This window comes from Solanum lycopersicum, chromosome 2 (genome assembly GCF_036512215.1).
Source record: "Solanum lycopersicum chromosome 2, SLM_r2.1".
Classification (NCBI taxonomy): Eukaryota; Viridiplantae; Streptophyta; class Magnoliopsida; order Solanales; family Solanaceae; genus Solanum; species Solanum lycopersicum.
In genome coordinates this window covers 59,088,074-59,097,297 of record NC_090801.1, presented here as the reverse complement: position 1 = coordinate 59,097,297, position 9,224 = coordinate 59,088,074, and the positions used below count along the sequence as shown (strand labels likewise).

Sequence of the window (9,224 nt, the reverse complement as noted above, 5' to 3'; positions counted from 1 at the left end):
TGTATTAGGAGGTATAATAATTAAGAGGATTTATTTATGTACCTAAAAAGAAAAAAAGAAAAGAAATAGGTGAAGGGTGATTATGCTTATATTTATATTTATATTATATTAAATTAGATTAAACTAATGAGGAGTCAACTGTAAAAGACAAAGCTAAGTTTTGGACATGAGAATATAATTGAGATTCAATTCACATGAAATTTGAATAGTTATGTATGAACTTGTAAATAAGCCCTAACCACCTTTTCTCCCAAGATTGGTGTATTGGACTCAAATGGAACATGGCCCAACAATTCAAGATGGATTCAACCCATATGTAGCGTAGTTGGGCTTTATAATTGGACATTCTGTCCGGGTCGTGGCAAACCCAACAAAAAAAGTATAAATTTAAGGAATTTCATAGTGTAATATAATAATTACATTTTGTCCCGATAAATTTAGTATTTACTAATAATCCCTTAAAATTGTTGTAGTGTGATACATTAGTATGTTGTGATACATGGCAAATGATACACAGTTGCTTAAAACTGTTAAGATTAAAAGGGAAAAAAATGAAACATTTAAATTTGTTGTCTAAATCAGCTTAAATTACGGTAACAGTTCATTAATAAGCATTAATTCAACGCGTAATTGGATAACAATTTCAAATTTTGAAAATTCAAGATTATATCATCTAGTTTGAAGACATTTTTATGAACATCCAGTTATTAAACTTATTGACTGATACATTATAACAATTTTCAAAAACTCGTGATACATAGAAAATCATATGATACACATCAAATTCATGTATCAATGCATCGTCTAAACACTATAACACACTGCGTCGATATGTATCAGCAAGCACACTTGATGGCGCAGTTATTAAACTTATTGACTGATACATGATAACAATTTTCAAAAACTCTTGATACATAGGAAATCATATGATACACATCTAATTCATGTATCAATGCATCGACAAACACACTATAACACACTGAGTACTTATGTATTAAACTTATTGTCTGATACATGATAATAATTTTCAAAAATTCATGATACATATGGGATTTCTTTACTAAAATTTTTACTAATTTCAACAACAATGGTTGCTGCTTCTTTTCTCTCTTTTTTTTGTGTATTTTGTCAACCTTTGATTTAGATGATTTGCCAAAATCTTTGTTTGAATCCTTCCGAACATTCATAGGATCATGCAAAGACTTTTTTATATTTTCTTTCCAATTTTCATCGTCCGAATCATAAATCCTTTTATTAGTAAAAGGATTCATTAATATGGTGTAATAGAACAATGGAAAAAAAAACGGATGATGGAGTAAGAAGAAAAAAAATCCTAGAGACGGTTGATGTAATATAACAACGAACAAGAAGAAAAAAAGAAGAAAATAAGAACAGATGATGGATTAAGAAGAAAGAAGAACTATATATGGATGATGGAGTAAGAAGAAGAAGAACCAGAGAACAATGGTCCAAATTTCAGAAATTTCAAACTTTTTGAATTTTAAAATTCAAAATTTCATATTAAATGTTTTGAAACGTTTTAAATTAAAATTAATAATTCAAAATTCAAAAAGTGATTTAGAAGATTGAATGTTTTAGTGGAGAAAAAATAGGCATGATATTGGGGAAGTGTGTGTTATAGGAAAGAGAAAGCTATGTATCTCTGAACTTCTATTAAAATTAAAATAAAATAAAATAAAATTATGTAATATTTAAAAAAAGAAGGGAAAATTAGAGAATACTAAACTTATAGTTGTGTATTTAAGTTATTTTTTCATAAAAAAAATGAGATATCTCGTGAGCAATTAGGTTCTATCTGTTCTCTTTTGTATTTCTCTTTTTCTTGCTCTATACAAATATAAATTATACAAATTACAATGTATAATTTGTGTTATATAAATCGAGCAAGAGAGATAATTCAAATATTTTATTTTTGATTTAATTGTATACAAGTCTACAAACACAATCATTGATGTGCGTGTGTATATATATATATATATACCATTATCTAATTGATATACTTATAAAATCGTTACGCTTTTATACAATCGAATGTCTGTATGTGAGTTATACAAATCTAATGCTCCATAGTAAACATAAATTTACTATGGAGCGTAATTATGTAAACTATAGTTATAACATACACATAATTTTTATGTTTGCTAAACCTAAAATTTATTCAACATTTAATAATTCAAATTATACACCAAATTTTTAACTTTTATAAAAATACCCTCTTTAGTAGTTTTAGCATTGTTTCAGATAAATTTTTACGTGAACATCAAAGAAGTGTGGCATATTCAGTGAATATCAAAGTAATTATATAGTTGATGAAATGCTGAACAATCAACGTAGGATAATAAAGTCGTGTGCCATGTTATACAAACATATGATTAATTTTGATAACTTTTAAAGCTTATGGGTACAAATTATATTTCTTAAAAATATAAAATATATTTTTCATATATTATGACCAAACTCATGACGAAATTTTATCCAAAAATATTTGCCAAAATATTTGAAAATCTATGAGAGTATTTACTTGCGCAACATTTAATGGGCATTTCATTTTTGAAATAAGCATATAATTTTATGTTGCAATTTAGCTATATCTTTAGAGCGTTCAAAACGTGTCAATAATACTGAGAAAATAAAATATATAAAATTTCAAAATAACATTTCATATTTTTATTTACATTGATAACAAGGAATAACTACACAACTCATTTTGTATTTAATACTAGAAAAATATGACTCGTGTCAGCATATACCCAACAAAATACTATAAATCTGTATATTATAAATCACAGATGATTGCTCGAAGGAATTATTAAGTTATTTAGGAGCTCAACTAAGATTACAATTTTAACATAGAATATGACATGTTTGATCTTTTGTGATGGTATAATACTTTCTCAACAATATTAAAAAAAGTAACTTTCACACGTGGCAAACAAAAAAAGTCATATTTGTAAGTTATAACAAAGTTTGCTTAATTATGATTCATAGCAAGCATATAAATGTATAATTCGTCATACATATACAATTTAATGATTCGCTCGCCTATTTCGGTGCAATTCTATAATTCGCTGGCCTATTTTGCTACAATTGTATAATTCGTTGGCCTATTTCGCTGGAATATCTGTATAAAATTTGCACTTGTATACAATTGAATCGAAGTAAAATGTTTGTATATTGTATAATTATAAGTGTATAGAAAGAAAATGTATGTTTTTGCATGTGTATATACATTTTTCTCTCATTTTATACAGAATAGAAATGCAATTTTATGCACTTCTGTTCTATAAAGCGAGAGTGGCGAGCGAGAGTTAGGAAGATAGACGACTGCAAACGTTTGCTATGGGCACAATTAAATTAAACAGTAGCTACTCTATTTATTTTAAATTATTAGTTTGCTATTATGTATAATTATTCCTATTAAAAAAGGAGGAATAAGTTATCACAAATTGAATTTCTATTTGATCAAAAGTGGTATAGCTCTATATTAATTTTCTTAAAACCATTTAAATACAACTTCGCAATAGCACAAGTAATAAATCATTATTCTTTGGAAAAGTTTTGAAATTTTTAGTAAAAGTAAACAATTTTATAACGGAAAGCAAATTGCAAATCATATAAATTTAGGGGCTATATATTGAAGTTTGCATATTCACAAGGGACCTGTCTCTCAAAGTTATATAATCCTCTTTTAGTGCTAGGGTTTATCAACTTTATTCATAGTTCTACTCTCTGCTTCGTTTCTTCATACTCCTGATACCCGCCGGAAAGTTGATAAGTTTTCATCCTATCAACAATGGCAGGATTTGATCTGGGCTCCGTGCCGTTCAATTCCGACGGATGGGGTCCACCGGATTCATCCGTCTCCGTCCCAAACCAAATCTCTAACGCCCCTTTTGCCCCTTTCTCCCGCTCCGACAAGCTCGGCCGAATCGCTGATTGGACTCGGTCTCTCTCAAACCGACCTGGATCTAACTCCAAGCAGAACCCTACTGATTCCGCTTTCGACTTCTCCGGTGACGACTCCTTTGCTACACTCAACGCTGACGAAGATTCATCTTTCCGTCTCGTTGATACTGCCGCTAAATCCCATCACCATGGACAACATCGTCCGAAGTTTAACCCTAGGTGGCGGTTCAATCCACATAATAACCGTTCTCAGCTTCCACAGCGGCGCGACGAGGAAGTCGAGGCCAAAAAACGTGAGCAAGAGAAAGAAAGAGCTCGTCGGGACAGATTGTATAATCTCAATCGTTCAGGCACCAATGCTGGCCAGAGAAGGGAATCTGCGGTGTTCAAGTCATCAGTTGATATTCAGCCTGAATGGAACATGCTTGATCAGATCCCGTTTTCTACCTTCTCAAAGCTTTCGTTCTCCGTTCCAGAGCCTGAAGACCTGTTAATCTGCGGTGGCCTTGAGTTTTACGACCGGTCCTATGACCGTATTACTCCAAAGAACGAACGTCGTCTGGAGAGGTTCAAGAACAGGAATTTCTTCAAAATTACTACTACTGATGATCCTGTTATCCGCCGTTTGGCTAATGAGGATAAAGCTACTGTTTTCGCCACAGATACAATCTTGTCTACTTTAATGTGTGCTCCCAGGTCTGTTTACTCATGGGATATTGTTGTTCAGCGTGTTGGGAATAAGTTGTTTTTCGACAAGCGTGATGGGTCACAGCTGGATTTGCTTTCTGTGCATGAAACTTCGCAAGAACCATTGCCTGATGTGAAGGATGATATCAATTCAGCTTATTCATTGAGTGTCGAGGCAGCTTACATCAATCAGAATTTCTCGCAACAGGTGCTGATTAGAGATGGGAAGAAGTTGAGTTATGATGAGCCAAACCCGTTTGCAACTGAAGGGGAAGAGGTGGCATCAGTGGGTTACAGATACAGAAGGTGGAAACTGGATGATGATACATATTTGGTTGCACGATGTGAAGTGCAAAGTGTTGCTGAAGTGAACAACCAGAGATCATTCCTGACTCTGAATGCCTTGAATGAGTTTGATCCAAAGTACTCTGGTGTCGATTGGAGGCAGAAGCTTGAGACACAAAGGGGTGCTGTGTTAGCTACTGAGTTGAAGAACAATGCTAATAAACTTGCTAAATGGACTGCACAAGCACTGTTAGCTAATGCTGATATGATGAAGTTGGGTTATGTATCAAGAGTTCATCCCAGGGATCATTTTAACCATGTGATATTAGCTGTTGTAGGATATAAGCCTAAAGACTTTGCTACACAAATTAATTTGAACACATCAAACATGTGGGGTATTGTGAAAAGTATTGTGGACCTCTGTATGAAGTTGAATGAAGGGAAATATGTGCTTGTTAAGGACCCAACCAAGCCACAAGTTAGAATTTATGAGGTGCCTCCAGATGCGTTTGAGAATGACTATGTTGAGGAGCCATTGCCAGAAGATGAACAGGTTCAGCCTCCTACTGAAGATGCGCAAGGTGCTGCGGAGGCAAACGGGGCTGCAAATGAAGTAGAGGAAAAGGAGACTAGCACTGAGGCTGCATAAGGGTAATCTGATACTGCACTTGCATGATAGTCCTTACTCTCAATATTAATCTCCTGCTCTTGTAGTTTTAAGAACAATCGCTATATTAGTTTCTGCCATAAGTTACCAGTTTCAAAAAAAAATATTAGTTTCTGCCATTTGTAGTTTTAGAGTTATTGTTTCTTTTGTTGCTATGAATGTAAGACACTTTAATTTCTTAAATGATTTTATTATTTGCACTTTTAGTACAAAGAGTTCTTGTGGATGATGTTGGTTCTTTTAAAGAAGGTGAAAAGTTGATCTTCCATACATATAGCTTGTAGTAGATTTTATCTTCCCTCTTTTATGTGTCCTAAGAATAATTTGTTGAGCTGAATAGGTAACCTGCGTGATAGCTTCAATATTTTCTCTATAGCTTTTCACTTATGCCTTCTAGGCCACGTAATTGCCTATTTATTTGTGTAGTATCCGAGGATATTTTTCTACTCTTTTTCCTCCAAGAGTGTGAAGTCCCTTAAGAGGAGGAAGCCGAATCATTGAATTTGTTAATTAGACTTAAAAAACTGTGGAGAGCCATGAAAAATGGGAGAGTTGAAATAATTTGGTGTCAATGTCACTGGAGGGGGTGTCATTATTTGGTAGTAAAGGACATTTTGTGATATAAGTGGATGTTGCATAGGGGTAATGGCTATACACGAATATTTTTGGAGATAGACTATACAAGACTCTCTTTGAGAAAAGCTAGTACTAGTCTCTTGCTTGCTTCCGACTACTTCTCCCCTATTTATGCACAAAAAGAAGTCCTTAGTTACTAGATTTGACATGAAATTACAACAAGTACGCATCAATTTGTTTGTTGGAGTTGGCTTTATGGGACCTTAATTTCATAAATGCTTTGTTTGGGTCCATATATTTTAATGTGTGGTGGTACTTAAGACTATATAGTAGAAGTATTCTCTAATATACACTACTGGTTTTATCTCTGTTCTCTGGTATACTGTGAGTCATCTAGTGAGCACAAGTCTTCTAGACCGTATTACTTGTATGGATTTTCAAGTATCGTTATTTTATGTTTTTTGCTAGATCTACATAGTCTCTTAGATACTTTTAATTTTTTAAGACACCTCCTTTCATTGTGATTTCAAGTCGAACTCTTCCTCTTGTAACACCTCTAATCATCTTAAGAAACAATTCATCTGGAAGACTACCTAATACATGTCCTATCCATCTCAAGCAACATTCTCTCATTTTTTCCTCCATATGTGCTACTAGCGCCTTCTGACAGTTGTGGACATTTCCTATCATTGCTAATCTTGTATGAGCACATGTTCATCTTATAATTTGCCTCTGAAACATTAATCTTGTGGATTTCTAGCTTTAGACGTCGTGACAAGAGATAGGTTCAAATAGAGTTATAAATGACACTTAATCCACTTAAAAATGGTCAACCTTTTTTCCTTAGAAGATGGACTTGAAAATTGATACTTATATTGAGGGTCTTTTAGCTATTTTTAGAGCATTGTGGCTCTAATGGAGTTTCTAGTAAGTTTGTTAGAGCAGCATTGTAGGCACAACGACTTTATTATGGGTTGAGTGTTGCTAGGGCAGCCTGTTGAATATGTGAATTAGTACTGCCTGTTGGCTGGTGCAATGGACCCTGGGCATTTTGGGCTGGAGCTATAGTTGGTATGGAAATAGTTGTAATTGCACGTGTTAAAGCATGATGAGATTAGAAGGTTGTCCATGACACTGGGTGATTAGAGGTTTGCGTCGTCACATAGTGTTACTGACTGCAACTATTGATTCATGGGACAACGGTAAAAACTTAAATGCATCCCATGGGCAACTGTTTAAGATAATGGTGCCTCATGAGTAGTATTACTCTCTGTTATGTATGGATTATAAAAACTGTACTTAGCTGTTTGTGAAACTTCATGGGCATGCAGTATATGCATGCCATCTAGAAGAATCAAGAGTGTTGACAGGAGAATGTACCATAACAGATGCTAAAGAGAAGCTTAACGCAAAGCAGAATCGATGTTCTTGTTCCCCTCTTCCTTCCCTCAGACTCTCGTGGAACTTGATTTCTCAAGTGGTTACTGCTTGAACTGAATAGCTACAGCGCTCATTTTGTAAGTGTATGTAGTGTTACCTGTGGCCTTGTGGAAAATCTGTGGTGGGGTTGTATCAACCTGCATGCGGTTCTCAGGTTTCTTGTTTGTGCGCCTTATTTAATGAGTAGTTGCACTCAATGGTAAACTCTTGTTTCTATGATTTTATTTGAGAATACTATTTATTTGAATAACGAGTAGTTGGACTCAATGGTAAACTCTTGTTTCTATAATTTTATTTGAGAATACTGGAAAGAGATTGTAGTCAATTTTTCCCCTTGATTTTCTTTCTGTTTGAATACTCTCTGATTGTTCAAGCGTGATCCAGGTTGTCGGATAATAAAGTGGGGTATTGCTTGAACCTCCTGTAGCTTTCTCTTATCAACAGCTTTGTGAGGTGACTCTGCTCTGGTGTCTGATTAGAAACAGGAAGGCATCTTGTTGGAGAGTTTTTTTTTTTTTTTTTAACCATCTTAGCAAACTTGTTCGGCTTCATTTCTCCCACCTGTTGTGGTTTTGATAAATTTTGTCGAGGATAATTTTGTGATAGGATTCTCTTTTTACTTGCAGTTTAAAGTTATACATTTTAGTTGATGGATTATTGACCTTTCACCCCTGGGAGACTGGCCCAATGGCTAGAGCATGGTGCGTGTAAGATATAACATGTGTGAAGTATAAGGTGTCGATGTGTGTTATCCATCGATTTCAAACACTTTACATCACTAATGTGAGGATTTTTCGGTTATATAGAATAAAATCATGAAGGTGTTACAAATTGACAACATCTTAATTATGCAGCTTTTGGAATACGAATTTTATACTTAATAATATTGTGATAATGGTATTAAATTTGTTCTTTAATGATAGAAGAAAGAAGAGAGTCCGATCACGTAATTGAAAATATTTGGGTTTACCGCAGTTTTCATATAGCTCGAAGCGCCGAAGGCTATATACTTGTAATTATTTTAAATCTGCAATTATCGAAAAAGATATAGTATTACTTCTATATAAATAAATATACGTCCTATCCTAGAACTAAAATATAAATATATTCCACAAGAAAGCCCAAAGCAAAGCTTACTTTTTTTGAACCCCAATTAAGCTTAATTGAGTCAAAAACGATGTCTAACCCCCTGAATTGATCGAAGAAAATAGAATTAGAAAAAAGCATAAAAATATAATACACCCTTAAATTTAATCTCAGCTACATGATAAATAAACACGTTAATTTAAATGGTATATATTAAATGTTTAATTAATTTTCGTTTCTGTTTATGTGTTACGCTTAAATATATATTTTAAATTTTAATAAAAATAACAAAGAATAGCACCGCATGAAAAAGCCATGGTTTTTAGCGTAGTACTTTTGCGAAACAGGTAGCGGTGTCTGAGGTCTCCATAATTCATAAATGAAAAGCAGATACACAAAAAGACGAAACTGTTGACAAAAACAATGATACACTACTAGGGGCCGCGTAGGTAACTTGTGCTGTCTAACCCAACATATTTATTCTAATTTTATATTTATACAAATTTATAAAAGTTGATTATATTATTTAAATAAGAGGAAAAAAAGGGAAAATATA

General features: G+C 33.5%; 1 protein-coding gene across 2 annotated transcripts; it reads left to right on the top strand.

Moving 5' to 3' along the window:
- Nucleotides 1-3,668: 3,668 nt before the first annotated feature.
- On the top strand, nt 3,669-8,413 carry LOC101252350 (eukaryotic translation initiation factor 3 subunit D). Of its 2 annotated transcripts, none has more exons than XM_004232839.5 (2): nt 3,669-5,550; nt 8,209-8,413. In XM_004232839.5, the coding sequence occupies exon 1, from the start codon at nt 3,815-3,817 to the stop codon at nt 5,546-5,548; it is 1,734 nt and encodes a 577-aa protein (XP_004232887.1). In that variant the 5' UTR covers nt 3,669-3,814; the 3' UTR covers nt 5,549-5,550; nt 8,209-8,413. The 2 variants fall into 2 exon arrangements, with proteins under 2 accessions (XP_004232887.1, XP_004232885.1); XM_004232837.4 differs by having other exon boundaries at nt 7,967-8,413.
- The last annotated feature ends 811 nt before the right edge of the window (nt 8,414-9,224 follow it).